Raw genomic sequence first — 14,874 nt, forward strand, 5'->3', positions numbered from 1 at the left:
TGTCAGATTAACACTCTCGAGATTTTTCTAAGAATTTCTATTCTTACAACAGCGTGTTACGTAGACGTAGATGAAGTGTTAACTGAAGTCTACACCAGGATCTTGTGGATTGTTAGGGGTTTGATATCATTCCTATGCCTTCCTAATATACATTAACTCTTCAGGACGATTCCTAATTCGCTTTTATCGTGATAAACATAACATTATCCTCGATTTTGCTGTTTCCGAAGTTTTCATCTTGACAGATTTTGTTCTTGTGGTCAACTGGCAACCGCTTTGTCTTTCATTTTCAATATCAAAAGGAACAAACAATGCACAGAGAAATTGTATCCGATACAGAAGAATTGTTAACGGACTATAAAGATTTTCTTTTATTTTGTTTTTCATTTTATCACTTGATTTGTATTTTAAAGGTTTAATTTACCTACACATTCGTTAGAATTAGTGGGCTTGTCATCCACCATGACGTTTATTTGCGTTAGCTACATGGATGTGTCTTCATTTGACTGAGTTCTAAATGTCATGTTTCATTATTTACTGTTCCTTAAAGAAAACTAAAGCTAATCTACCTACACAGGTCAGTCCGAACAAAGAAATCAATAAGTACTTTTCACCTGAGTTTTTTTCTGGAACAATGGCAGTAAGCAACAAGAGACACAGACCCGTTCTCAGTCTTCTCAATTTTATTAAAGGAACCAGGCCAAGACAGTCTGTCAGACAATCGTCTGTGCTAGAACGTTCCGTACAGGAAAGCTCCAACATTGAGGTGACGTCTTTTACAAACAAACACTGGCTCAAGTCCAATTGTTCCGTATATCTATAGCTTACATAAGTAATTCCGGATCCAGGTAGGTTCCGGTACCAACTTTAGTAATTCCGGATTTGTTTTTAATACTAGTCACGCCACCTATTATGGGATATCGGGAACGCTAGCTAAGCATGGTGCGATTGAGATCAACAGCGGAAACGATACGGTAGGCTAGGAGATCACTGAACATACAATCATAATTTGTCAAGACTTTAATTATATCATATAAGTGCTAATTATTGATTCTGATGTACATTTGGATGTAATTTGCTATTTTTATTGTGATATATTGAGTCATATGTGTGCGCGTTAGTTTGTTTACAATGTGATGCCGCGCTTGTTAGATTCATATGTGTAACTTTGTGTATTACTTGTTAATTACAGTCAATCTGTTCTATTCAACGATGAACTTGAATTGTCGGCGTTATTTGTTGATATCTGAGACGCACATTCATTGACGTATCCTCCTATCATCGACATATCATCGTGTGATAGAGAGATGGATTATCATCGGTGACAAGTGGGGCGAGATCGACGACAGACGTGGGGCGAGATGACTTCTAAGGAAAAGGCCGATGAAGCTGTAGATGTCAGGTATGGCTTAAGTTTAGATTCTGGGCGTTCCAGAAAATTAAGTGAGAAAGGCATACAGTACAGCATGGAACAGCTAGAGAAGAAATATAAGTCCCTATGTAGATCACAGAGATATTTGTCAGAAATTGCCTCAGAAGATGATGAGCCTTTGGAAACAGTGCGAAAGAAGTATTTTGTGTGGATGGAGGATTATGAGAAATATTTGGAACTTTATGATATTCTGCTACCTCAAATATCTTCAGAAGAGCACGATGAGTTTGTTCGAAGGTTCGATGAGAATTATAGTTCAGCAAATCAGTTCAAATCATTTATGGAAAGCTATATCTCTAAACGAAGTATACAAACTTTGACTGAGAACACTGTTAGTATAGCCCAGGAATTGAGGGATGCTCATGAGAATGTTGGTGAAACTAATATTCAGAAAATCAAATTAGAAACCGATGATAATGAATCATTAGTGAGCAGTGCAAGTTCGTATGCATCAGTGAAACGAATTAAAGAACAACAACGTAGAGTTGAGCTTGAAACAAGGAAGTCAGCCTTAGCGAAAAGGCGTGAAATTGAGTTAGCAAAGGTGTCGCTAAAACTAAAGGAAGAAGAGTTTGAATTAGATACAGATATCGCTGTTTCGCAAGCGAGAAGTGAAGTACTGGACAAGTTTGATTCTAACGAAAACCTTGATATTTCAATCAATAAGAATCTAGAGAATGAACAGCCAAGATTTACCTCCCCCAAGCCGAGACCACTTCCTGTACGCTTTGATGATGAAACAGTTTGTGTATCACCACCGCCAATACCTAGTGATAGAACTAGACCATTTACAACCTACCCTACAGAAACGACATTTAGAAATATATCCCCTGATGAGAATATTAATTCATCAAACTCAAACACTGTAATACAATCCGTTGTTCAACATTTAAGGAAACCTGTAGCTGAGGTAAGGAAATTCGGTGGAAATCCTCTTGAGTACCGTAGATTCCTTCGCCAATTTAACGCAAAGGTTGTTGTCAACACCATGGATGATGATGAGAGAATGAATTACTTGGAACAACTCACCACGGATGAAGCACATAGGGTTGTATCTGGATTTGGACACCTTAGAGGCGAGAGAGCGTATAAGGCAGCGATGTGTGAACTAGAGGAGCGGTATGGAGATGAAGAAGTAATAGCTACAGCTTTTATTGGAAAGGCATTGAATTGGCCTCATGTACGCGCGGGAGATGCTAAAGCCCTTGATGAGTTTGCTCTATTCCTGGTCGAGTGTCAGAATGCAGTTGAGTCTATCAACATCCTCGAATATTCCGAGAACATCAAAAGACTGATGTTGAAGCTTCCCTTCCACCTACACGACCGCTGGAGAAGTCAAGTCTTCAAATTGAAGGAATCCAAGAAGTCTGTGAGATTTAAGGACTTTACTCTTTTTGTGAAGGCGGAGGCTAAGAAGATGAACGATCCAGCATTTGGAAGTTTAGCTGTAGGAACTCAGGCAAAGGGCCAATCCAAACAGTCATCAGAAAAGAAGAAGTCTAGTCAAATAGCTAATGCTACTAGTACTACTGAAGTGTCTACAACGAAGTCAGAGTCAGAATCTCAGAATAAATGCTCATACTGCAATATGAAGTCTCATTCACTTGATAAATGCAGAAAAATCATAGCCAAGGACATGAAGGAACGGTATGATCACATTAAGGAAAATGGTCTGTGCTTCGGCTGCTTGAGGAAAGGTCACATATCAAAGACGTGTAAGAACCGATCAACTTGTAATGTGTGCGGTAAGAAACACCCTTCTATTCTGCATAATGATTCGATGAAAGCCACCGGTGACAACAACAGATCGCAGGATTCTGATAAAGCAAATTCTAGAGACATAGAAATCCCAAGTGTTAGTACTGGTTACACTTTTGCAGTGGACGATCAATCAGCTGGTGATGTATCGAGTGCTATGGCGATTATTCCTGTGAGAATTAAACTGAAGAGTAAACCACACAGTGTTGAGACATATGCATTCCTGGACACAGGAAGTAGTGCTTCATTTTGTACTGAGAAAGTTATGAGACAACTTGGAGCCAGTGGAAAAAGGACACAGCTTACACTGAGTACTATGGGAAAGCCATTTCAGATGAAAACATACGCCATCAACGGTATGCAGGTAAGCGATATGAACATGGATAATATCATTGACTTACCAAAGGTTTTCACTAAAGAATCAATGCCTGTAAATAACAGTCATATTCCTACGAAGGAGGAAATATCTAAGTGGGAGCACCTAGCCCAGATTTCGCTTGACCGACCCCATGTGGAGATAGGCCTGATGCTGGGTAGTAATGTTCCGGATGCTTACACCCCTACACAAGTTATTGCTGGACCAAGTGGATCGCCGCATGCTACTAAAACCAAACTTGGATGGGTGATCTGGAATGTTATACGAAACAACGATTCGGTGGAGGTGAACAGATTACACATAGAGAATGAGACAACAGAGAGTTTAGAGGACATCGTGAAGAAATCAATCAACATGGATTTCCCGGAACGTCTCATTGATGACAAGAGAGAACCCTCGAGAGAGGATAAAGACTTCATGAGACAAGCAGAGCAGTCTATTCATCTAGACAATGGACACTATTGTGTATCACTACCCTTCCGTGATAAGAACATTGTTTTGCCTGACAACACATCGATGGCCAGGAAGAGGCTACATGGCATCAGAAACAAATTCATGAAGGATCCAAAGTTCAAGGAGGATTATACCAATTTCATGAAGGTTCTTCTTGAAAAAGGATATGCAGAGCCTGCACCCCATGACGGAGAGAAGGGTAAAGTTTGGTTTATACCTCACCATGGTGTCTACCACAAGCAGAAGAACAAGATCAGAGTGGTGTTTGACTGTTCTGCGCAGTATCAAGGCATTTCCTTGAATAACAACTTGCTACAGGGTCCCGACCTGACCAATAATCTTCTTGGTGTATTATTAAGATTTCGAGAAGAACAAGTGGCTGTAGTTGGAGACATTGAGGCGATGTTTCACCAAGTCAAGGTTCCAGAATATGAGAGAGACTACCTTCGATTTTATTGGTGGCCAGATGGTAACATAGAAGAGGAGCCTAGAAGCTACAGGATGACAGTCCACTTGTTTGGGGCCACATCCTCTCCCAGCATATGTAACTATGCTCTCCAAAGAACAGTAGAGGACAGCAAAGATACCGTTAACCAAGACGTTCAGGATATTGTCAAGAGAAGCATGTATGTTGATGACTGCCTAACGTCAGCCTGTACAGAAAAGAAAGCGGTAAGCTTAGTTGAGGACATTACAAAGATATGCAAAGCAGGAGGTTTTCGGATAACCAAGTGGTTAAGCAACAACTCAGATGTGATTGACTCCATTCCTGAAGAGGAACGCGCGAAAGTTACAAAGCTATGGAGTCTCGACAGCGAACCACCTATCGAAAGAGCTTTAGGTGTATACTGGTTTGTGGAGAAGGATTCACTCGGATTTCAAATTCATTTGAGGAACATACCAGCCAATAGAAGAGGTATGCTGTCAATTACCAGTTCAGTGTATGATCCCCTTGGAATAGCATCACCCTTCGTGTTGAAGGCCAAGTCCATTCTTCAAAGACTTTGCAAGAACGGAGTAGGATGGGATGAGGAGATATCAGGAGAAGATTTGAAAGATTGGAATGACTGGCTGAACCAGCTTCCAGATCTTGAGCATGTAAGCATTGATCGATGTTACAAGACAGGCAGCCTAGGAAAGGTTACTTCTTGCCAACTTCATGGCTTCGCAGACGCAAGCAACGTAGGATTTGGAATGGTATTCTACTTACGGTTTATAGACAGTGTTGGACAGATTCACTGTTCTTTCGTCTTTGGGAAGGCAAGAGTCGCTCCATTAAAGACCATTACGATACCAAGAATGGAACTCACTGCGGCTGCGTCACTCGTTAAGCTATGTAAACTTGTACAAGACCAACTTACGTACAGCATAGACAAAGTCTCGTATTGGACGGATAGTACTTCAGTCCTGAGGTATATCAACAACAGGAACTTACGGTTTCACACTTTTGTCGCGAACCGAGTTGCAGTCATTCATGAAGCAACAGAAGAGGACCAATGGCATTACGTAAACACTAAACAGAATCCAGCCGATTGCGCCTCACGAGGTATGAGTGTTCAGAAGCTTTCTCAGAACGATACTTGGTTCAGAGGACCAGAATTTCTTTGGAAGCCCGAGTCTGAGTGGCCAGTTATTGATATGAATGCAGACACTGAAGTAGATGACCCAGAGGTGAAGAAAACTGCATGTGTAGTAGCTAGTGTCCACAGAGAAGTGAACAACGGCATGGAGAAGCTACTGAATCATTATTCAGACTGGTCTAAGTTGAAAAGAGCTGTAGGTTGGATTCTTCTTGCTATGGACAATCTGCGTACCTCTGCGGAAAAAACGAAGAAGATAAAGGACAGTGCTGAATTATCAGAAAAGGATCCTACAAAGAGAGAGCAAAAATTGCAATCAGCCATTGCGATTGAAAGACGTAAAAGGGTTGGGAGTGGATCCAAGAACCTGCGTGATGTTCGTCTTAGCACACAGCTACTAGAGAGGGCAGAGACAGCTTTGATCAGTTACGAGCAACGCAAATTCTTTACAGAGGAGTTTGAGGTTCTTCAGACATCTCATGATGACTCACAATCACCAAAATTGAAAGGATCATCAGTACTGCGAAAACTTGACCCATTTATAGAAGACGGCTTATTGCGCATAGGCGGAAGACTTCAAAGAGCAGATCTACCATACGACGCTAAACACCCTCTAATTCTTCCTAAGGATTCAATAGTTTCAGGACTACTCATTAGAGATGCTCATAAAGCATGTGGACATCTTGGTAAGAATACAGTGCTTGCATTCCTGAGACAACAGTACTGGATCATCGGTGTTCGGACACGCTTGAAGTCTATATTATCAAAGTGCGTCATTTGCAGAAAGTACAGAGCTCCGCGTTGTCAACAGAAAATGGCTGACTTACCAGAAGAACGTCTGGCATCTGATGAACCTCCTTTTAGCAGAGTTGGCATGGACTTTTTCGGTCCTTTTGAACTGAAACGCGGAAGAAGCATTGTTAAGAGGTATGGGGTGATATTCACCTGCCTTGTTACCCGTGCAGTACATCTGGAGGTAGCGGCATCCCTAGATACAGACTCCTGCATAAATGCCATTCGTAGACTTATTGCGCGTCGCGGGAAGCCTACATTTATTAGATCTGACAATGGAACGAATCTTGTCGGTGCCGAAAGAGAGTTAAAAGAGGAGATTCACAAATGGAACCATGGAAAGATACAACGTGACGTGTTACAGCATGGTGTTCACTGGGAATTCAATCCACCTTCAGGTTCCCACTTTGGAGGGATATGGGAAAGACTCATAAGATCAACTAGACAAGTGTTGTATGGCCTCATGAAAGAACAGAACATTAAATTGGATGATGAGGGTCTTGCTACGCTTTTCTGTGAGGTTGAAGCAATACTTAACGGGCGACCACTAACCACTTCTTCGGACAGCGTGAATGACCCCAATGTTTTGACCCCGAACCATCTTTTGCTACTTCGTCCAGGAGAATGGTTTCCCCCAGGTGTCTTCGAGAAAACGGACAACTACTGCAGAAGAAGATGGCGCCAAGTCCAATACCTGGCAGATGTGTTTTGGAGACGATGGACTGGAGAGTACCTACCGATGTTGCAGAAGCGCCAGAAATGGTTAAAAAGGGAACGTAATATTCGGATTGGTGACTTAGTGTTGATCGCGGATAACTTGCCTAGACATGCATGGAACTTGGGAAGGATCCAGGAAGTCGTGAAAGACAAAAACAATTTTGTGCGCATTGTCAAAGTGAAAACCGCCACAAATGTGTTGACGCGGCCCGTCGCGAAACTTGTTCTCATTCTGGAGTCAGACATTTCCGATTAGATATTGGATCAGTAACTTTGAGTGATTTCGGACATGAATGGATCAGTGTAATTTATCAAACATTTTTGTGTAAAGTTAATTTTACTAAGATTGGAATTATATATGTATACGTTTACTTATTCAAAATAGGCCTATGTGTCATTGAGGTAATCTCGGTATGAGCCTCGATTAGGGGCGGGAATGTAAGGGCCTATTTAAGTAATTCCGGATCCAGGTAGGTTCCGGTACCAACTTTAGTAATTCCGGATTTGTTTTTAATACTAGTCACGCCACCTATTATGGGATATCGGGAACGCTAGCTAAGCATGGTGCGATTGAGATCAACAGCGGAAACGATACGGTAGGCTAGGAGATCACTGAACATACAATCATAATTTGTCAAGACTTTAATTATATCATATAAGTGCTAATTATTGATTCTGATGTACATTTGGATGTAATTTGCTATTTTTATTGTGATATATTGAGTCAGATTTCCATAGCACGTTGTTATATAGACGGTCTTTCTTGTATGGACAACTTTTAAAGTGTCAATGTTCCAGCTATCAGAATTCTCTTCGATATGCGTATAACTTATCGAACAGGATGTTTATCCGCGCAGAAATAATCCATCGATCCGCTCACAATTTTGTCTCGTTAACGAGAAGTGCGAAAGTGGACTTGTATGTGACAATATATATCACATATTACCTTGAATCGATATATGATACAAAAAAGCCGATCATCACAAAAGACACTTCAGCACCGGATCTAATTAATTCTCGATTCATCAAAATATGACAGATACGAAATACCCCAACGTGTAAGCTTTTACTTGCCCTATTCGCCACGCCACTGTGAAATTAACCTTAAAGGTCTTGCCATGCATAAACGTGCAAAATATTAAAGGCCAGTAAAACAACTCATTTAATCGGGTAACTAATTTTAGATCTATCTGAAGTTAATTAAATCACCGACTTTTTCCACGTTAAAGGTAGTCATTTACATAAATTAAACATGGTTTCATGTAGTTATTATCTATGATCGATTGTGATATTTAGATAAAAAATAAAAAAAATTGCTTTAATGATATATAAGATATATTGGGTATTCCTTTTTATGAAGAATAGTTATATTTTATCGAGTGAGGTGGAAACTTTGATATTTTTCATGACTGCGAAGCACGAGTGAAAATAAAAAATATTTCCACTTCAAGAAGTGAAATTTAACTGATATTCAACAAAAAATTTTGTCATCTCTGTCCAAGGTCTAGACTAAGTCTACAGATACTAGTGCGGTGTAAATGTATTTCAATCTGCAATTTTATCTATTTGCCTCGCCTTTAATTATTCCCTATTACTGATTTCGAAGAAAATAAAACACAAAATAAAAAGGCAACACCTTTATGTAGAAAATATATATTCCGACAAGGAAAATAAAAAATGGAAAGATTCTCGTAATATTATATTTTTTGTTTAATTCTTCAAAAATAATCCCCGCAAAAATTATATGTTCACTATCAATGCTGGGTTCTGAGTAGTTAATATTAGGTGAAAATATCACAAACTGATACCTTTGGTATTAATTGTGTCCTTCAGTAATGCTCTCGTCTTATAGTATTGTGCATAGTCGTAGTTATAGAAGTTGAATATGAGTTGCCGTTGAAAAGCATTGCGTTTTCTTGGTTAGTCTTAACGTCATATTAACAGCCAGGGTCTATTTAAGGACTGTGTTCCCTGCATGCAGTGTGATCCATCTGCTTATACTAGTGAGGCAATGCAGCCAAAGATACCAAATAGCACACCCCGCCGTCACATTTTCATGACGGCGGTCAAATACTGCGATATTTATCTGGTTTAATTAACGCATTACATTTTGTCTTGTAAGCAATTTCTTTTGGTTTTTTAAATGTTTTTTTTCTCGTCCTGAAGGTATAATTGATGTTCATAAATCATCATTTACGCCTCAAATCTAATTTTCAGATGATGGTATATTGTAATTACATCTATCTAAAAACATAAATGCAAGGAGTTTCAGATCAATTTCGATTCAACAATTTCCTTTTTTCGTAGCTTTATATCTCCAGTAGCTTCTTTTCATTCGCCAATCGTGGAGAGTACAGACCTCTGCTTGTTTGCTTCAAAGGTATCAGCAATGAAGCTGTCAAGCGTTCTAATAACCAAGCCAAATCTGGGTAACACGTGTCACGTGTCACATGCAGTATTTAGACTGTTTCGTGTAATCATCACTATATACTATCTACATATACTTTACGACTTTTAATGAGTAGCATTTATCTAACGATATCATTCACCAGAATGAGCCTCTTGGACACCAACTTTTGGAGATGGAGCCGATGTATGATCGAATGATTAAAAAAGTCGATCTTCGAACATAAAGATGAATGGCGGACAGATTGAACGTTTTGATACCTTTTTCAGGGTCTTCAGGATCAACTTTCGGATTTTACCGGTACATTCGATATTTTGACATATTGTTTACAAGGAACATAAAAGCGTATTGGACTCACTGACTTCTGGTCGAATGTCGAGTACAGGAGAATTTAAGATTGGATTCCATGAATGTTTGACAAATGGTCAGTGTAAACTCAAGCATCTTGGAGTTAATTGACACATTTGAAGCTTTGACGTATGGTAGAGTGTCAACGTTCAAATACCTGTCATATATCAACATTGGGCGATTTGACATATGGAATTGTCAATTTCAAACACCTAGGATTGGGTGAATATTTGACGATCTGCTTTTGATTTTCTGTGTCAACTCTGGAACAACTAGAATGTTTTCGATATATCGAGCGTTCTGACGTCGGGTGCATTGCCGACTCTGTAAAGTTATCGTTAAAGCTTGCAAGCAGGACGTAGATCTCATTATAAACTTCTGCCGACATGATATCCCGAGGCATTAAATGCATTAAAGAGAGAAATACAGCAGATATGCTTTATCATGTATTTCATTTTCAAGTTAGCTTAGTCGTAGATAATTGCAGATACCCAGGGACCATTATGTATAACTGATCTGTCAGATTTGTGTGGAAGGAAAACTAAAATGATTATAAATCGTTTTAAAATAGTATATAGTCGGTACATGATAGGTCAAAACATGGAGTTATTACAATCATGTTACGATATTCAAGATAACTGGTAGGTGTTGGGGGAAATCTGACGAGAGTTGTGTCTGTTTAATGGCTTACAAATCGATGAACCTGAGTTGTAATTGTGTAAGTCTTGAAATTTAATTTTAGGCCTCACACTTATCATCATTAAGTCCCTGTAACGGCTCCGGCAGCATTAACGCTAATTTCTCAAGATATATATGAACACATTATGAAACATTTCGGGAAAGTTACATAATTGCAATATCTCGCACAAATACCTTCGAGTCAAGTTCATGTACGTTTTTCCATTCATTTGCAGCATTCTCGCTTAGGATATAGACTTTCTTATCTCTTAATAAATTCAGTTTCAAGATGGTTTTCTCTACCGGATTTGCTATTTTTGAAATATCCGCAGATTAGATTTCCGAACGATAGGACGAACATAACGTGAAGAGGTGACAGCATTTAGAGATAACGTGTAGGTATAAAGCTTGGGAGATCAACTCTTCTCTAAACACAAACACTTAAATCTGGTAATTAACACAAAAAAATAAAGGCGATACGGCTCTAAAACTTACTTTGACATCTATTTCCGACTTCAAGTGAAACGCACAGTAAAATCGGTAAAAATAGATTATGTGCCATTCCTTTGTTTATTTTTTTTCACCTCGATTATCGCTATATATGAGTGTGTGCTCTGTTCGCTGTGGCTCTTGAGTAATCGCCTTGGTGGCTTCCTCGTTGGTAGTATAATCTGGCTCCGGGTGTACGCGTGGTATCTTTCGCAGTACGCTGAGTGTGTGGCTCTGATATCGCCTTGGTGGCTTCCTGTTGGTAGTATAATCTAGTCTGGCGGGGTGTACCGCGTGGTATCTTTCGCAGTACGCTGAGTGTGTGGCTCTGATATCGCCTTGGTGGCTTCCTGTTGGTAGTATAATCTGGCCTGGCGGGGTGTACCGCGTGGTATCTTTCGCAGTACGCTGAGTGTGTGGCTCTGATATCGCCTTGGTGGCTTCCTGTTGGTAGTATAATGGCTCTGCCGGCGGGTGTACCTCGCGTAGATAATGCTGGGGGTTACCCGCGGTATCTTTCGCAGTACGCTGAGAGTGTGGCTCTGATATCGCCTTGGTGGCTTCCTGTTGGTAGTATAATCTGGCCTGGCGGGGTGTACCGCGCGGTATCTTTCGCAGTACGCTGAGTTTGTGGCTCTGATATCGTCTTGGTGGCTTCCTGTTGGTATTATAATCCTGCCTGGCGGGGTGTACCGCGCGGTATCTTTCGCAGTACGCTTCAATGGGATAGCACTATAAAGTAGCAAAGTCCACTGTAACTACAAGACTACAACACATCACAACGCCCTAAAACATATATATTACTCCTCACACGTCCTTAATTGAGAAAGGATGTTAGACAAATCGAACCAAACCAAACCACACCACACTTGCATGCAACGCACACAGCGTAGTTCATAGGGATATATCGTCCTGAAATGTTCACAGCTGTTAATAGAAAAAAGGACTGTATTACTGACCCTGTGCGGAATAGATCGACCTAATTAAACGTTGTCACAACAACAAAATGATTTTTTAACGGACTTTAACCCCGAGGTCAAGGACAAGAAGGAGATGAAATTAGACATCGACCGATAACAAGGTTTTCTACGGACAATTCTTGAAGATTTAATTCATAATGAATTTTAGAATATGGAAATGATCTATTTCTCACCAAGTTTGCCCGAATCAAAGAAGACCAATACATTATATATCAAAGCGTCCAGAAGCTAGGACAACGGTGCAGAGTTTTTACTGCTTTGTGTGAGATCTGAAAACGCACTTACAAATCAAAGTGCCGAATATTAAATCAGCATCGGTCATGAAAGGGTGAAATTGGTAGAGGTTGGTTAATACCGATTTTGACGGAATATAGTTAACAATTGTACAGTTAAGCCCTCTTATCTACAAGAATGTAGGATCGTGACAATTTTACGCGGCGTTGCAGGCAGATTTCCAAGGACATTGTGTAAACATATTTCACTTTACGCTATCACTGACGGAATCAGCGGGAGTTTAATACATAAATCTGTAATATACAACTGGTAAAACTCACATAATCACTAAAATACATTTCAGCAAGGCAAGAAAACATAAAAATAACACATTCGACAAAACCATGTCTCTCGTTTGAATATCTCCTCTGATTTGAGGCTTAACTTCAAAAGTAAGGCGAATCCTCTCCAGGTGTTATTGATGAAAGAGATAAAACTTCATCGTGTCTCTATAAATTAAAAACACGAGACTGCTTTATCTTTGCACGCTTATTGATGCTTCTCATTATTCAAATCACTTTCGCTTCATTAGCACCGGAATTTTATTCACCCGCCAATTCCGTTCGATTCTAACTTTAGATGATACTTCTTACATCCGGTATCCGGATCGGCAACCTTCGACTGTGAAGTCAACACATTTGATTTTATGGCTAACATGTGCGTACATTTACAATGCATGGTTTGAGTTATAGGTAAACACTGGCTGGTAATTTAAAATATACCAAAAAGATATTAAAATGGGTGTGTTATTCTTGTCAATGGCGTCGGCCTTTAACTGGTGATAAAGTTCCCATTAACCAACCTTTTCTTCTTCACGACGGATTAAGTATAATACTGAACGCATCCGTTATCCGTATCGATGCCAGATTTACGTATATCAAAGCATGGTACGACTTATTATTACTTTGTGGAACATAATTAATGAACTTCAATTAAGACTTAGCACATGCACTAAAACGCAAACACGTTCCTTTCAAGTCCTCGCAACGCAAAATTATCATCTTGAGTTGCACATTTTATGAATGTTCCTCAATGTGGATATTATTCAAAATGCATGTTATGATGCGAAAATAGTATATGTCGATGACATTAAAAATGTACGATTATCATGATTCAACAGTTTTACCTTTTTGATACAAAATGAAAAATAATAAACTTATCGCATTGCTTGTATCGATAGAGAACCCGCTGCGACAAAAGTTCGACAGATAATAGCGAGAACAAACGGAACGCCTGATACAATGTCATTTGAAAAACGACCGATGCAAAACTATGTCCAAGGAGCACAAGTTGGCAAATGGTAAATTATATAAACATCCTTTTCTTTGAAAAATAGCATCCTGCTATTCATAGAGAAAGCAAATATGTTCCACGCGTCTAGCGTAGAAGAATTTTTAACATCTAATGACAATGTTTAATACGTGCCAGATTCACCATAGAAAAACTGGTAGATTACAATACCAATTCAGAGCAAAGCCTAGCAGCGAGTAGAACATGGTGACAGGCAATAGTCTTTATAATGCCCACTTAATAGATCCTTCTTTTCAAATTGGAAATGTAAGTATATTGAAATCTCCAAATGAACAGCGTCTGCAGTCGACAGCTGGCAAAAGGGTCCCGGTATGGGACCTTCGCTATTTGAAGGCAGCCATCACAGGTCGGAGATAGTTTGTTAACGATGTCAGATGTAAAACATATGGTCTATACAATCTATTTTGAGTAAAAAACGGTAGGATTATACGTTTTGGGAGTGTAAACTCTGTCGCACGCCGCGAAGGTTGATACTGTTCATAACAGCGATTTATAGAGATATGGCTATCACATACTGAAACCTGACAGTGCGCGTGTGCACGTGAGCTTCTTTATCAGTTACCTAATGCACGTGCTTTGTACGGGTTTATAGCTTTGACATTTGAATTAGCAGATAAGTCCTACTGGACAACGTCATGTGAGATCGCAGATACGAAAAATGTAGTTACAAGATCGACGTAATCACAAAACAGACATGTTACGTGAGAAAGTGATTACCAGTATCGGACAAAGAGGCGTTATACAACATAAGTCAGAATTTATCAGTATCAATATACAGTGCGATTCAGCCAAGTGTGCACTATCCGATCCACTATTTTGTCTTTGTCTGTAATCAAGATGAACGGAATAGCCGAAAAGTTTATCCAAGACCGGAAGTCACTTGTCCCTTTGCCCGTGCGCCGCGCCACCAGTCAAAACCTGTAATCAGATCACGAGCTTGATTCATTACAGATACATGTATACTTAATAACACGTGCAGTGCGCGTGGGAAGGAAATTTGTTTAATCACATAAAGAATTTGGTGCGAAAAAACAGCCCTATCATAATACTTGTCAATGGTATGGTATGTTACAGCGGAATCAGTCTGAGTAAAATGTTCCGTTATACATGTCTGAGAGTAGTATAAGTCACGATGAACACAGATTTAAACTTTTAAGAATCGTTGTGCACGTTACAATAATAAAGTCCGATATCAATGTCAAATTTGCACGTGTTAAATACAAGCGAAAGTGCAAGCGTAATCAATTGTACTTTAACCATGTGTTAGAGATTTAACCTGC

General features: G+C 39.6%; 1 protein-coding gene across 1 annotated transcript; it reads left to right on the top strand.

The window, feature by feature from the left end:
• The first annotated feature begins 836 nt into the window (after window positions 1-836).
• LOC138331820 (uncharacterized) lies at window positions 837-7,782 on the top strand. The gene is made up of 2 exons (XM_069279632.1): window positions 837-974; window positions 1,193-7,782. The coding sequence occupies exon 2, from the start codon at window positions 1,362-1,364 to the stop codon at window positions 7,362-7,364; it is 6,003 nt and encodes a 2,000-aa protein (XP_069135733.1). The 5' UTR covers window positions 837-974; window positions 1,193-1,361; the 3' UTR covers window positions 7,365-7,782.
• Window positions 7,783-14,874: the final 7,092 nt, after the last annotated feature.

Source organism: Argopecten irradians, chromosome 9, assembly GCF_041381155.1.
Source record: "Argopecten irradians isolate NY chromosome 9, Ai_NY, whole genome shotgun sequence".
Lineage (NCBI taxonomy): Eukaryota > Metazoa > Mollusca > Bivalvia > Pectinida > Pectinidae > Argopecten > Argopecten irradians.

Coding starts and splice junctions, on each gene's coding strand:
- LOC138331820 (XM_069279632.1), top strand. CDS start 1,362: ATGACTTCTAAGGAAAAGGCCGATGAAGCTGTAGATGTCAGGTATGGC.